The sequence below is a fragment of the Microcaecilia unicolor genome, chromosome 9 (assembly GCF_901765095.1).
Source record: "Microcaecilia unicolor chromosome 9, aMicUni1.1, whole genome shotgun sequence".
Classification (NCBI taxonomy): Eukaryota; Metazoa; Chordata; class Amphibia; order Gymnophiona; family Siphonopidae; genus Microcaecilia; species Microcaecilia unicolor.
Window position 1 is genome coordinate 181,004,699 of NC_044039.1, and position 14,300 is coordinate 181,018,998.

General features: G+C 42.3%; 1 protein-coding gene across 1 annotated transcript in view; it reads left to right on the forward strand.

Moving 5' to 3' along the window:
* Positions 1-14,300, forward strand: part of MTHFD1 (methylenetetrahydrofolate dehydrogenase, cyclohydrolase and formyltetrahydrofolate synthetase 1) — a 150,972-nt gene that overhangs the window by 99,642 nt on the left and 37,030 nt on the right. Inside the window, exons 19-22 of the mRNA XM_030214776.1 lie at positions 3,539-3,607; positions 5,088-5,199; positions 5,311-5,450; positions 8,896-8,937. Of these exons, the coding sequence (XP_030070636.1) occupies positions 3,539-3,607; positions 5,088-5,199; positions 5,311-5,450; positions 8,896-8,937 (363 nt within the window). The remainder of the gene's footprint in view (positions 1-3,538; positions 3,608-5,087; positions 5,200-5,310; positions 5,451-8,895; positions 8,938-14,300) is intronic.

Sequence of the window (14,300 nt, forward strand, 5' to 3'; positions counted from 1 at the left end):
GGGCAGACTTCTACGGTCTGTGCCATGAGAATGGCAAGGACAAATCAAACTCGGGTATAAAAGTATCACATACCATGTAAAATGAGTTTATCTTGTTGGGCAGACTGGATAAACCATACAGGTCTTTTTATCTGCCATCATTTACTATGTTATCAACAGGTTTACTCTTTCTCCTCGGTGAAGGTTTTGGGAGTGATGCTGGATTCTATGGGCACTTTTGAGCCTCAGGTGAATAAGGTGATACAAAAATACATAGTAACATAGTAGATGACGGCAGAAAAAGACCTGCACGGTCCATCCAGTCTGCCCAACAAGATAACTCATATTTGCTACTTTGTGTATACCCTACTTTGATTTGTACCTGTGCTCTTCAGGGCACAGACCGTATAAGTCTGCCCAGCACTATCCCCGCCTCCCAACCACCAGCCCCGCCTCCCAACCACCGGCTCTGGCACAGACCGTACAGGTCTGCCCAGCACTATCCCCGCCTCCCAACCACCAGTCCCGCTTCCCACCACCGGCTCTGGCACAGACCGTATAAGTCTGCCCAGCACTATCCCCACCTCCCAGCCACCAGCCCCGCCTCCCGATCTTGACTAAGCTCCTGAGGATCCATTCCTTCGGCACAGGATTCCTTTATGCTTATCCCACGCATGTTTGAATTCCGTTACCGTTTTCCTTTCCACCACTTCCCGCGGGAGGGCATTCCAAGCATCCACTACTCTCTCCGTGAAAAAATACTTCCTGACATTTTTCTCGAGTCTGCCCCCCTTCAATTTCATTTCATGTCCTCTCGTTCTACCATCTTCCCATCTCCGGAAAAGGTTCGTTTGCGGATTAATACCTTTCAAATATTTGAACGTCTGTATCATATCACCCCTGTTTCTCCTTTCCGCCAGAGTATACATGTTTAGTTCAGCAAGTCTCTCCTCATACGTCTTGTAACGCAAATCCCATACCATTCTCGTAGCTTTTCTTTGCACCGCTTCAATTCTTTTTACATCCTTAACAAGATACGGCCTCCAAAACTGAACACCAATACTCCAGGTGGGGCCTCACCAATGACTTATACAGGGGCATCGGCACCCCCTTTCTTCTGCTGGTCACACCTCTCTCTATACAGCCTAACAACCTTCTAGCTACGGCCACCGCCTTGTCACACTGTTTCGTCGCCTTCAAATCCTCCGATACTATCACCCCAAGATCCCTCTCTCCGCCCGTACCTATCAGACATTCTTATGCGAAAACTATGTTGTATTTGCAAATTCTTTCATATCAGTTTCGGCTACTAGTTCAGGCTTTGTTGTTGAGTTCTTTGGATTACTATAATGTTATTTATCTAGGCTGTTCTCAAGTCCTTATGCGTAAGTTACAGACAATCCAGAATACTGCGTTAAGGTTGATTGATTTTTTTTTTTTAATTTGTACCCCGCGCTTTCCCACTCATGGCAGGCTCAATGCGGCTTAGGTACTTATTTGTACCTGGGGCAATGGAGGGTTAAGTGACTTGCCCAGAGTCACAAGGAGCTGCCTGTGTCTGCAGTGGGAATCGAACCCAGTTCCCCAGGACCAAAGTCCACCACTCTAACCACTAGGCCACTCCTCCACAAGGTTGATTGTTTTTTTCTCCAAGACCTTCTGATCATTTAGAATATTATTCTAAAGTTCATTGGTTGCCAGTAGCCGCAAGGGTCATGTTCAAATAAGCTTGTTTGATGTACAAGGTTTCTTATGGTCTAGGTCCTGTTTGATTTAATGTTTTGTTTTGTCAAATACTATTCGTGTTTCCAGATTTATCAATTTATTTTCCTTTCCATCAATGAAGGATAAAGCAAGAAAGAAATGCATAGACTCTTTGCTTTCTTATCAGGCAGTTAAGTTAAGCAAAGATGTTTCTTCTTTGATAACTTAGGAGTCGAATTATGCACTTTTTAGATGATTGCTTAAGACTTATTTAGTATCCATGCAAGAAAGTGAATGTATTAGCTGTGCCGATTAATTTTTTGTTGCTGTATTTCCTGAAATGTCCAGTCTCTTTGTATGTAATCCACATTGAACTGCAAGATATTGCGGGCTATCAGAACAAAGTATTATGTTGTGTTATGTTATCATAGTTTGTATAGCCCTGTCACAATTTACTTAATATTGTTAGTGATTAATAGCTGTGTAGTTGACATTTTCAAGAACAATGTTAAGCAGTGATACTGCTTTGAAAATAAAAACATTCTATACATGAAAGGTGAGGGTATGGTAGTGTTTTATAATTGAATCTGGACGTAGGAGTCTGTGGTATAATAGGCTTTTACTGCATGGCATCAAGGAGGCTGCCAGTAGTGTAAAGTGGCCATGCTAAATGCACACACCTAGTGGTGAAAATCAGCTGTAGACGTGACTTTCCTCCTTCCTGAGTAAAATGCCACCTTGCAATCTGGTTAAAAGTGTGTGTGCTGACAGTCAATGAATATTTAGCATTTCTGTTGGGCAGATTTGGCACCACTGATCTCTGGATAGAGGTGGGCAGTTTTCACAGTAGAAGGCAACCAATACCGGGGTTCTTAGTTTCAACTGAAACTGAATCTGCTGCTGAAACTGAAAGTTGCTCGCCCCCCCCCCCCCCAAGCAGAAAACAAGTGCCCCAGGCTGCCCCCCACCACAAATTGTGCCCTACCACCACCCATAGGCCCTACCTTTAGAAGCCCTGGTGGTCTAGTGGCCTCTTCCTGTCCCCGCTAGCTCCAGCAGTCAAAATGGCTCCTGGACTTCCCACAGCAGTCTCACAAAGCTGCCACGGGAGGTCCTGGTAGCCATTTTTAAATTGGAATCGGCATAGGCAGGAATTTACTCCTTCCCATGCCGGTACCAGTCTCAGAATGGCTGCCGTGACCTCCCATGGCAGTCTCAGCTGCCATTTTGACTGCAGAGACAGCAAGGACAGGAGCGACTGGGGATCATTCCTGCCACAAAGAAACCACTAGACTACCAGGGCTTCTAATGGTAGGCCTGGGGAGGGCCTTCAGATGGTGGACACGGCTCTTGGGGTGGAGTGGGGCAGGGCAGGCAGAGAGTGGGGGGAGGGGGGGGAAGTTCCAGAAAAAAATGCACTGTTTTTTTTTTTATCCGCAATCTGGCCCAAAACAGAAATTGGCTCTTCCTGTATTTCACAGCCTACTTTATTCAGATAAATTGCTTTGAAAATTACCCTCTTACACTAGCCTGTAGCAGGCTATGAGTGAAAATGAAACTCACCATAAGGCAGCAAATAGAATGAGGAAGTTTCCATTTAAGAGTTTATGTAACCTTTTAATAAAGAAAGGAGATGACATCACAAAGAAACCAATGAGTTATCTATGACTCTTGGAACTGAAGGATTTTACTTGGTGATGGTGGTGTTGGTATTTCATCCCATGATGCAGTTCAAGCTGACTTTTCTCCTTGGGTCAGAACAATACTGAGAATGTGGTGTCGAATCCCATGGATCTGCCCTGAATGAGCTACTTCTACTGATTCCCTGAATTCTCATTTCTATTTCTTTTTTCAGGGGGTTAGTGGTGCTTTGGCTGTACTAATGAAGGATGCAGTGAAGCCAAATCTCATGCAGACATTGGAGGTGAGCTTTTCCTCTCTTCTGGATACAAGGTGGTTCTTTTCTAGCAAGGAGGGTGACTGGAAGGTCCATGTCATTACGTTTTAGCAAGAAAAGCCAGATGTGTGCACAGCTGGCACCACCTTCCCCCTCCAAACATTAGAGGCAGAACTGTTTGAGTGTGACTGGCCCTGATAAACTGAACCTCCAGGACATTTCAGACACAGTTCCTTGAGCTCTTCTAGGCCCGAGGTTGACGATCCCAAACACTTGAACCATAGTCTGTCATGTGATAGCATTCTGCTGGTGTACTTCAAACACTCCATCCTATAAGCTTCTAATCCTCCCCCCCCCCCCCCCCCCCGACACCCCATGGAAGCTTCGTGGTCTGTCAGAGACACCATGACATCAGTAGGTTCTGGGCTGAACTCACTTCCTGCTGTTGAGACGAAGTCCTTGGCCCATGCTTGCTTCGTCATGTGGTCTTTGGGAGGGATTGGACATCCAGGGCTGCTCCTTTACCCTTCCCCCTTTCAGTTATAAGCCAGGTATTGGGGGGGGGGGGGGGGTTGGCACTGGTGTAAGTATCTTTTTGTGAAGGTCTTGCTGATATTTCTGGTGAATTAAGTTGAAAGTTCTTACTCTTTCCTTACCCATGCCAGTGTAGAGCAGGAGTTATCAAACCATGGTCTGCTGCCAACCCCAGACCATATAAATCTAAATTGCGGCCCACTCTGCACCAGCAAAATTTGTGTTACCTATGGCCCATCACGTCCTCTCCTGCCATCCATTCCACAGTGAAAGAGGCAGGAGTGCAGTAACGTTCCTGGTCACTCTGCCGGCATCACCCTCACTGCCCCGGATGTCTACCTTTGACTGTCCTGCCTCTGCTGTCATCACACCGGTGTCATCCACTGGCACAGTTGGAAGGATGTGGCAAAGGCAAGAACAGCCATGTAGGTTCTATGAAATCACTAGTGCCACATGTATTGATTTTTTTTTTTAATTGTATGCACTGGTAATTTGATAAAACCTACTCTTACTGTATGCCAAGTGTAGCTAATATGATGGTCAGGGGAGCAGCTCCTGCTCCTCAAACCACACCTTTGAGCCATGGCTTTTGATGTGGTCCCTTGGCCAAAGCTTTTGCCCACCTCATAGCAGAGGATGACTTCTTCATGGAAGCTGCTTGTTGACTTAGCACACACAGTACAGAGGCTTCTTTTTGGTCATGTGTTTTTTTTTTCCATACCATTGACATTGTGTAGTCACATATGTACCCAAAACCTATGTTGCCTTTTTCTCGTCATCCTACGTCCTAAAAACTGGACTCGGCTCATATGGGCCTTGTGCAGAGAGGCTAACAAAGCCCAGCACATCAGCCTTCAAGGATAGATTGAAGACCGCATCTTCACGTCTTAGTCTTTGGCACTGGAGGTTCTCTCTTTTGACTCGTCCCATGGTGAGCATGGTAATCATTTGTTCCGGTGTTCCTATCTTACAGGGAAATCCAGTGTTTGTTCATGCAGGACCTTTTGCGAATATTGCACATGGCAACTCTTCTATCTTAGCAGACAAAATTGCACTGAAGCTCGTTGGCTCAGAAGGATTTGTCAGTAAGTCTTTTTTTTTTTTTTTTTCCTCCCTCTTTTCTAAAATTTTGCTTCTTAGCTTACAAGTAGCGATCAGCTTTGGTGTCCACTTATCCACTTCTGTTCTGTCTGCAGTAACCGAAGCAGGATTCGGAGCAGATATTGGCATGGAAAAGTTTTTTGACATCAAGTGTAGATACTCGGGGTTGCGTCCTCATGTGGTGGTTCTGGTTGCCACTGTAAGAGCCCTTAAAATGCATGGCGGTGGACCTGCTGTAAGTACCAGTTATGTACATCTCTGAGCTTGAGATTAGTACCAAATGAATAGTAGAGCTGTACCGAATAGCATATTTTACTATTCAGCTGAATACAAATAATGAAAAATATTATTCAGCCGAATACGAATAATGGGCACTGAGCTTCAACATAAAAAATAATAAAAAGAAGCAACATGAAATCGGAGATCAAGGGTTCATTTCAGTAGGATTTAGCACAGTACAGTTCCAGATTATTCGTATTCAAATTTAAATCACTATTTGGCGTCAAATTGAATCGAATACGAATATTCGGTACAGCTCTAATAAATAGTATAACCTTTTCTTTTTTTTTTTTTTTTTAATGAAGTAAAGTTTACTCTTAAGCTTTTTTTCTAACATACATCACATGATTCTGAAATTCAGGCTGTTAGTCATGTGACTGGGAACAGAAGTGGACCAGCTCAGAGTTGGACTTCACATTGTATGGAGTGTTTGAGTTGCTTTATAATAGAGAGTTGCAAGTGAACAGAAATTTCACCCATCCCTGCATGTAGTTTCCTCCATCTTCCCATTCCCTGTACTAAAATAACCCAAACTATGCCATCGTTCTGGAAATGAAAGATATCAGAGATGCACATTTCCCAAACCTGACATGGTCCAGTTGATAAAAAAATATATTTTTTTTCTACCTTTGTAGTCTGAGCATTTTATTCGATTTAGTCCATGTCTTCTGATTTTCTCCGGGGGTTATTTTTCCTGCCTTTCCAAGGTCTTCTATTTGGCATTTCTTCTTTCTCCGTGTCTGCTATCCATCTTCCTTTTGTTCCTATCTGTCCTGTCCAGCACCTCTCTTCTGTATTCCTGTTCTGTCAACTCCCCATGGGTCTAGCCCATCTCCCTCCAGCCCCTCATGGCCCCCCTCCTCAGCTTTCACCCAGTCTCTTTCATGCCCCCCTCCCATCCTTCCCACAATCTCATGGCCCCCCTCCAGCTATTACTCACAGTGCTGCTTCAAACTCCTCCCCTTCCCCTATAAGGCAACTGTGCTCTGCAGAGATTTGAGCCATGCGATGCAGAAAGTTGGGGAAGTGGCACGGTTTGATGGCCCATGAGACTTTCCCAACTTTCTTCACCGTGCAGCTCAAGTCTCTGCAGAGCCCAATTGCCGTGTAGTGGAAGGGGAGGAGCTTGAAGCAGCGCTGAGGATAGAGAGGTAGGCTGCTGTGGCACTACACTACCGAAGGAACCCTGCAGGACCTTCATCCATCAACACGGGATTCCCATGGACCTCAAGGGGATATCTGCGGGAGAGCTGTGGCCCTTGAAGGGGATCCCCGCGGGATTCCTGCAAACCCCATTACCGTGCAGCTCTCTATTTTAAACCCTCTCATCCGCAGGACTCTGGAGGACAGCTTATTGATAGATCTCTGTCATAGAGATCTAGCTGTGGAAGTAGCAAATTGTGGTGGTTTTTTTTTTTTCTTTCTTTTTTAATTTAAAGGAGGTCTTTATTGAAACAAAAAATATAAAATGTCACAACAATTGGTAACCATTCCAAAGTCACAAATGGAAACAGCGTCACATATTCAACTGTATCGAGAGATTCAAGAACATATCAACATTTTCCCCCTCCGTTTTATAACATATACCCTTACCCCCCCCCCCCCCCCAAAAGAAAACCCCAAAACAAAATAAGGGTAATGTGGAATACTGAAGATACAGAGGAGAGAGGTAAGGAGACCAGGGGGAAAAGTAATACTTTACATAGCAAAAGTAGAGGAGCACATCAGGCATCACCACAGGCCACCATAATCCCCATGTGCTAAAATCAAATTATGTTCTTTATCATCCAGACCAAACAAGTGGGTTATATCTCCCTGCCAGCAGCGGGAGACAGAGGGAAAAGCACAAAGCTGACTTCACCTCCTTTATAGGTAGTTGCTGCTCTTGGCATTTCTCCGTGTCCAGCAGACATATGGTCTGGTGCAGCTAGGAGTTGGCCACTCCCAAGGAAAGCTGTAGGCCCAGGTTCCCAGTGAGACATAGACCAGGTCTGGGAGATTCTGATTTCCTTCCTCGCTTGGAACATACACTTTTAGCTTCAGCTGCAGAAATACTAAAACTGCTTTGTTTATACCACAGAAAGGCAGTATATCCGTGACCATTTTATCTTTACATTTATTAATTATGATTATCATTGTTAATCATAATTTCAAGTTGTTGCTTTCAAGTCCGATCAGAGAAGGTTGTTCATGTTTAGTCCTCGGTAGCATTTCTGATGGGTTGGTCCCCAATAGACTTCCACAGTTAACAGAATGAAGTGCAGCTGGGTTAGTACTTCAAATATGTACTTAACCCTGTCTGCTCCTGTGCAGGGTGCCTTAGAAAGAATGAAATGGAAGGAGCTCTGCTCTGTGCTCACAGGAAAATGTAAGCAGGTTTAGCCAGCAAGAGGCAAATTCAAGAGACAGATGATGATTTCAATTGAAAGATGGATTGGGAAATTTCATAAACATAGTTGTCAATTTAGGTGTTTGGGTTCCTAAATTCACCTCTTTGAAAATTTGCAAGAGCTGAATTCCTAAATTTATGTCCTAAATTTTACAAACATCTTAAAAATTGGATGGCAGCAGGGGAGGATTTGAGAGAGGGAATTAGGAGCTTAGCACTGATTTTTAGCATTAGGCACTTAAATTTGACTCATTAAATTTAGAAACATAACTTAAGCTCCTAAATTTTAGGGGACTTATCAACTGAAAACCTACCCATCTGAATCTAGCTTAAAATAGGGTCTTAAACTTCTAAAACAGGAGTGTTCAACCTCAGTCCTTGAGGGCCACAGTCCAGTCAGGTTTTCAGGATTTCCTCAATGAAGATGCAAGAGATCTGTTTCTATGCACTGCCTCTATTGTGTGCAGTAGATCTCATGAATATTAATTGTGGAAATTCAGAAAACCCAACCTGGTAAGGGCCAAGGTTGGACACCCCTGTTCTAAGTTTCTAAATTTATGAGCTCGGCTTTTTTACGAATATCAGCCTGATAAATGTCTATTTTAAGCCTCTCCTTGTGCCCCTGCCATGAGGATGGTCTGTGAGGAGAGCAGCACTTTAGAGCATATGCCCTCTTTCCTTTCTCAAAATGACACACTGCTTAAATAGTCATAGCAGCTAGTATCTAACTATGGGAGAGATTTATTTAATGCCATATGATCAGCAGCTTGTACTACGTGCTCCCCTCCCTCCACCAGATAAACCAGCTGCTTTCCCTGGGAACAGATCTGGCTCTTCTGAATACTATGGCCAAGACTGTAAACAGTGCTTCCATTTCTAAGAGCAATTGGCTAAATACAATTTGGATCCATGTTACCATTTGAAGTGAGGTGACAGAGGAGGTAACTAGAATAAGGGAAGAGTATAATCTTTTATTTTTATACTGTTGTTTTTGGTTTTTTTTTTGTATCAGGTCACAGCTGGAGTACCATTGCCAAAGGAATACACTGCAGAGGTAAACCTGAGAATTTACACAGTATGCCTTTCAGATTTGGATTTTATAGGAAGCCTTTCAAATGGAATGCACACTTCCATTACCCCCTACTCAAACATAAATAACTGTCCAATTCATTAACAGCCTTCAAAGTAGAGAATGGCACGGGGACAAAGTTTTTTTTTCCCTGTCTCCGCCCCATCCCCATGGGCTCTGTCCCTGTCCCGTGTTGGTTCTGGTGCCTTCACAGTCTAGTTGAGGGAATTGGACGTAGTGCATACGCAATACACAACCATATGCACAGAAAGTTCTTTTCAGGTAGAACTGTTCTGAAGAGAAGATGAAAACAGCAATAGCTTGAAAAGTACAGAAGTGAGATGTACTAACTCTTAGCAGCTTTTAGGAAAATGTCAGAATGGAAACAGAGTTCAGTAAACTCCCTGAATATTTCTCTTTCCTTTGCCTGAAGTCTTATGAGGAAGCCTGGAATATTTGCATACCCTGTTCTCTGTTCAGTTGAAAATGGAATAGGGAAGACAAAGCTTTTCAAAGACCTTCATGTGTGCTTATGTATACTTATCATGAACATTTAGGGGTCCATATTCAGCCTGGTTTAAACGGGCAGGAGAGGCTCCATCTTGCTTAAACCACATTGAGCAAGCTGACTGCTGATATTCAGTAGCATTTAAACGGGCAGTGCCACGGAATATCTGCTCTGAGTGCCCTGGCACTGTCCAGTTAGAATGCAAAACATCAAAAAGGAAAGAAAACATTAAAGTGAAACTCATCCTAGGGGAAAAAACCTAAAAAGAAGCATCAGTAATGTCCATTAATGAATGTGAAGCCAAGTATATAAAGATAGCTAGTATTTGAAAACACTGTGAGGAAATTGTGGGGTAAACGAAAGCATCATTTAATGTTCTTCAATGAACATGAAGCCGTGAGATTCTGGTGTTCTTTCCCGTTAGTGCCAGGGCAGTCCACGGTCAGACCTTGGATGGATCCAGTACTTAACCAGTTTACAAGAACATTCATTCTGCTTAAAAACCACTGACTGCCACGGGCTGAATACTAGGCCCCTAAAATATATCTGCAAGGTATGTAGGTACTACGTGATTGGATACATATAGCTCAAGATGGGGCAGTGCAGTCCCTTTTTTTTACGAGAGCTTCACTGGTTGCCTATGGAAAAGCTCTGGGTACATCTGATGTGGTCAATTATGCCTAAGGATGTCAAACCTGTGCTACAGAAATTTTTCTTTAGACCTGAATCTGGTCCTCACAATTAAAAAAAAAAAAAAAAGTTGTAGTCCAATGAGGGTGTTGGAACTTGCAGTCCTCCCCCCTCCCCTTCAGTTTTCTTAAGTTAACCTGTTTTCTGGAGCTTCAGTCCCACAGTTCTTATAACAGGAGGACTTGTGAAACATAATTAACACACTGTCTGATTTTTCACAAGGCATGATGGCATTCAGTGCTAATGACATTTCACACCTGTGTAAGGAGGTGTAGTGTGAGAGAATGAGCATTCCTTGGGGAGTTACTGTTTTTGTGTCAAAGTTGTTTTCTTTGTTTCTGTAGATTTATAAAGGAAGGTGAACACACTTGGGTCTGGTTTATTTGTTCTTTTGTTTTTGACATGCAGAGGTAGTGTGTGTATCCAGGAAACAGTTCCCAACCGGTTAGGTGTCTTCCATCCTTATGTGGTTCAGGAGGTAGGCTGTCCGCAGGCCCACTTCCCTTGCTTCTCCACCATCGGAGGTTCTGAATGGAAGTTCAAAGACTGGCTCTAGTCACACCCTCAGATATTTTTACCACTGTTAACAACAAACTGTAAAATGCAGAGTCTGAACTAGAACACACAGGATTGTGTATGTTTAAATTAGTCATGATCAGGGGTTTGATCCAATTGTAATGGCCCAATATCCATTCAGAAAACTAAATAATCTAGCTTAGACCCCCTTCCGGTGTTGTCTGTGATTAAACCTTCCAGCTCTTTCTTTTAATTAATGTCCAGCAGGATGAAAACCTTTCCTAGCTGGACAATAAACATTTTAAACACAACTGCTCTTACCTTGACTATGAAATTCTCCCCACCAGTGAGAACATTTAAGGTTAACTTGATCTGTGAGCAGATTAGGGTTGTTTTTACATATTTGAAATTATGTAAATACTGAAGTGCTGTGTCTGAAGCCAACTTTAAAACTCTTCAGGCTGTAGACTTGTGATTGACCGAGGTGAACTGTAGGCCCGAGACCAAGTCAAGCCCTTGAGCTCTCCCCAGTTACGGCTACGTCCTTCCCTTTGCACTTCAATAGCTGAGAAGGGCCAGGGCAGCAGAGCATGCTGATTTTGGTAAAATGGGGGACTTGCTTGAAGCTGATGGTATGGGTAGGCATAGGAGAAGTAGAAGCACAATTGTCCAAGCTGAGAGCTGTATAAATATGACAACAGATCTTTATACAAGGAAAGTAAGAAAACAAACTGGAAGCCTATATGGTTCTCCAAACAAGTGGCCGAACAAATAAGGGCAAAAAAGGCTGCATTCAAAAAATACAGAGGAATGCAACAAGAGGATTACGGAAAAGATTACCAGATTAAACTCAAAGAAGCGAAGAGGGATATATGGCTAGCCAAAGCACAGGTGGGAAAAAAATGTTTAAAGATGTAAAGAGATGACGAGACCTTTTTCAGATATATTGGGGAAAGGAGGAAAAACTATGAATGGAATTGAGAGTGAAAGATGATAACAGCTATGTGGAGAGTAGTAAGGGTAAAGAGAACGTGCTAAACAAATACCTGTCTTTGGTGTTCACGGAAGAAAATCCTGGAGAAGGACTGCGGTCGGCTGCCGAGAGTATGTCTGGGAATGGAGTGGATTTTGCACCATTCATGGAAGAAAGCATTTATAAACAACTTGAAAATCAGAAAGTAGACAAAGCTATGAGGCCAGATGGGATACATCCAGGATACTGAGAGAGGTAGGCGAAGTCCTGGCAGGAGCTGTTAGATTTATTTAATAGATCTTTAGAGATAGGAGAGGTTTTGTGGGATTGGAGATGAACTGATGTGGTCCTTCTTCACAAAAGCAGGGACAGAAAAGAAGTGGGAAACTACAGGCTGGTAAGCCTCGCGTTTGTGGTAGGAAAAATGATGTAGTCACTGCTGAAGGAAAAGGGAATTAACTTCCAATAGGTTGCAACATGGCTTTACCAAAGGAAAATCCTGCCAAACAAATCTGATCTCTTTGACTGGGTGACCAAAACTGGATAAAGGGCATGTGCTAGATGTAATCTATTTGGATTTCAGCAAAACCTTTGATACAGTTCCTCACAGAAGATTCATGAATAAGCTGAGAGGGCTGAACTTTGGATCCAAAGTAGTGAACTGAATTGGAGACTGGTTGACAGTTGACGACAGAGGGCGGGTAGGACTGCAGCGCTGGGCCCGGTGAATTTTGTCCCCCCCCCCGCCCCCCCTCGGCTGCTATGTGGGGTGCAGGAATCCAAAGAAGATGTTCAGATGGGAGGAGATGCTGTTGACCTTGGTTTTGTTGTTTAGTTTGAGCAAGATGGAACTAGTGGGGCCTGTTTTTAATTGGTTTGAGGGAGTCTTAAAATACAGAACATATGCTGTTGTAAAAAAAAAAATGGGTTACAATCATCTAAATGGTTATCCATTTTTATCACTACAATTGGGGTTGTTGTTTTTTTAAGCCCTTGGGGAGATATCTAGAAGGGCTGAACATTTTTTTCAGTGTTCTATGCAGATATTTTTATGCTTTGCCTGGAATCAGGAACTTTGGATGATATCATTCAAAATGTAAAAGAAAGGCAAGGGCTAACTTCCTTAAATTAAGTAAACAAAAGACCACATTGGTTTGGTTTGAACAGCAGCAGGTTTCTAAAGTTGATATAGTTCCACATTCAGGTGCAGTTCTTAAATTTGAAGAAAAATCCAGGGTGTTGCGAATAATATTAGATTCCAAGGTGACATTTGAATATCAGATGAATGAATTAGTTAAGTTTTTCTTTGCACTGTGCCATTTAAGGTCTGTTAGATCTTCTTTGAACCTAGTAAGCTTTAGAGTTGTTGCTCAGGCTGTTTTATTGCCCTGTACAGAGGACCAGATTGTTCTACCAGAGCAGGAACATCTTTCTATCTTGTGCCGTTCTTGTGGAATCATCTTCCAAATTAAATTTGTCTTGAGGAAAATTGCAAGATTGAAAGTGGCATTGAAGAAGTATTTATTTAGACAGACCTTTAATTTGGATATTTGCTGTGAGGGTTCATTACACTAGTGTCTCTGAGGATGATAATTCCCTGCTAGGATAATATTTTATTGATTATCTGCTATGTATGTCTGGGTAGGTTTTTCATATTAATATAGAGAGTTCTTTTTTTTCTTCTTATTTAATTGCATTTTATGGTATTATAAACCACTTTGGTCTTCTAAAATTAAGTGGTATATTAAATTTTAATAAACACAAACAGATTTGGATTATTGCAATTCACTTTTGTTGTCTTGTCACTTTGCAGTTGAGGAGAAGACTTCAGTTACTTTAGAATACTTCCACTAGACTGATATTCGGACTAGGGAGATAACCTGAGGCTACTCCATTGTTAAATGACTTGCATTGGTTTAGGATTGATAGCCATATATATATTTTTTTAATTTGCATGTTTGGTCTATAAAAGTTTTTATGGACTAAATTCTGAAACAGTAAGTCAGCTTCTAATATTTCAAAGTAACAGATCTCATCTAATAAGCAGGAATAGGTGGTTGTTAGATTTTCCATCTATGAAGAACATCAGTTATAAAAATATTAGAGCTTGCTCATTTGATTTTCGAAGTGTTAGGATCTGGAATGGAATCCCAATTCAAATGTGTCAGATTACTTGCGTCCTATTTAGGAAGGCTGTTAAAACTTATTCATTTTCAAGACAAAGATTGTGATTTATGTTTGATCTGAACTATTTTAGTCTTTGTATTAGATTGTTAATTATTGATGTTTTGTAAATTCCTTCTAATGTGAAGCTGTTCTTGTTGTAATCTGCTTTGTAGCACTAGTTAAAAGTGGAATAGAAGTCCCTAAATACAGCACAATAAGCACAGCTCAGGAGAGGGACCTTTGGGTGATGGTATCTGAGGATCTCAAGGTGATGAAACAATGCAACAAGGCGGTGGCCAAGGCCAGAAGGATGCTAGACTTCATAAAGATGTGTATAATCAGAAGAAGAAAGGAGGTGTTGATGCTCTTGTACAAGTCATTGTTGAGGCTCCTCTTGGAGTATTGTGTTCAGTTTTGGAGGCTGTATTTTGCTAAGGATGTAAAAAGACTTGAAGTGGTTCAGAGAAAAGCAACGAAAATGTTATGGGGTTTGCG